The sequence below is a fragment of the Egretta garzetta genome, unplaced genomic scaffold, assembly GCF_000687185.1.
Source record: "Egretta garzetta isolate BGI_Z169 unplaced genomic scaffold, ASM68718v1 scaffold238, whole genome shotgun sequence".
Classification (NCBI taxonomy): domain Eukaryota; kingdom Metazoa; phylum Chordata; class Aves; order Pelecaniformes; family Ardeidae; genus Egretta; species Egretta garzetta.
Window position 1 is genome coordinate 698,798 of NW_009260402.1, and position 1,112 is coordinate 699,909.

At 61.6% G+C, this 1,112-nt stretch overlaps 1 protein-coding gene across 1 annotated transcript in view; it reads left to right on the forward strand.

Annotated features, from left to right (window-relative positions):
* DGUOK (deoxyguanosine kinase) overlaps positions 1 to 1,112 on the forward strand; it is a gene marked incomplete at its 5' end in the record, with an annotated part of 1,519 nt that continues 407 nt past the window's right edge. The window contains 2 exons of the mRNA XM_009643412.1: positions 1 to 125; positions 603 to 750. Of these exons, the coding sequence (XP_009641707.1) occupies positions 1 to 125; positions 603 to 750 (273 nt within the window). The remainder of the gene's footprint in view (positions 126 to 602; positions 751 to 1,112) is intronic.

The window sequence follows — 1,112 nt, forward strand, 5'->3', positions numbered from 1 at the left end:
TGGTCCTACACCTTCCAGACCTTCTCCTGCATCAGCCGGCTGAAGGCGATGCTGGAGCCGCCGCCCCAGCTCCCCGGCACCCCCCACCCCGTGCGGGTCTTTGAGCGCTCCGTCTACAGCGACAGGTACCCAGCGCCCCCAAATAAAGCTGGGAAGAAGACGGATGAATGGATTAAATGGGATAACGAGCATCCCCGCAGCCCGGGTTGTGTCCCCTGGGATCTCTGGGGTGCGCGGAGCCCACAGCAGTGCCCAATGAAGCCCGGAGCGATGCTTAATTATACAAACGTGCTTGTTGGATAATTTGGGACTTCGTTATACCCCAAATAATTTTTCTCGCGGCTGCCCTATCCTCACCCGTGTCAGGCGGTGGCTCGAAATCCCACGGGTGATGGATGGGCTCGGTAGTGGCAAGCTGCTGTCCCCCAACATCACTCAGCCCGAAATGAAGGATTTCCACCTTAATTAAATGCCCGCAGTTCCCGGTTGCTGCAAAAAAAGGTGAAAAACTGGCCCTGAAGCCACCTGGGCACAGGGACGGCTTGGAGGTCCCGGTGCCGGCGGTGCCGACTGCCCTGTCCCCTCTCTCCGTCCCTTCCCAGGTACGTCTTTGCCAAGAACCTCTTTGAGGCCGGGCACCTGCAGCCGCTGGAGTGGGCCATTTACCAGGACTGGCACGGCTTCCTCCTGCGGCAGCTGGGGCCCCGCGCCGCCCTCCCCGGCTTCCTCTACCTGCGGGCGACGCCGCAGGTGGGTGCCGGCGAGAGCCCCCGTGTTCAGCGGGGAAGGGGGATGCAGCAGGCGTTCGGCTCGGCTCCAAGCCCAGCGTGCTCCCCAAACTGCCAAAGTGTTGGGTTTCAGCCATAAGTCGCTGGCCCAGAGGAGCAGGGCCTGCTCCCATTCCCATGGGAATGTCAGTGGGAATTTTGCTATGGATGCCAGAGCAGATTTTGTCCGCGGATGCCTGGCTGTGGGCCCTCCCCTGGGCTGCTTTGCTGGATGCTGGCATCCCGTTAATCTCCCCGCATCCCACATCCCGCATCCCGTTAACCTCCCTGCATCCCACATCCCGTTAACCTCCCCGCATCCCGTTAACCTCCCCGCACCCCGTT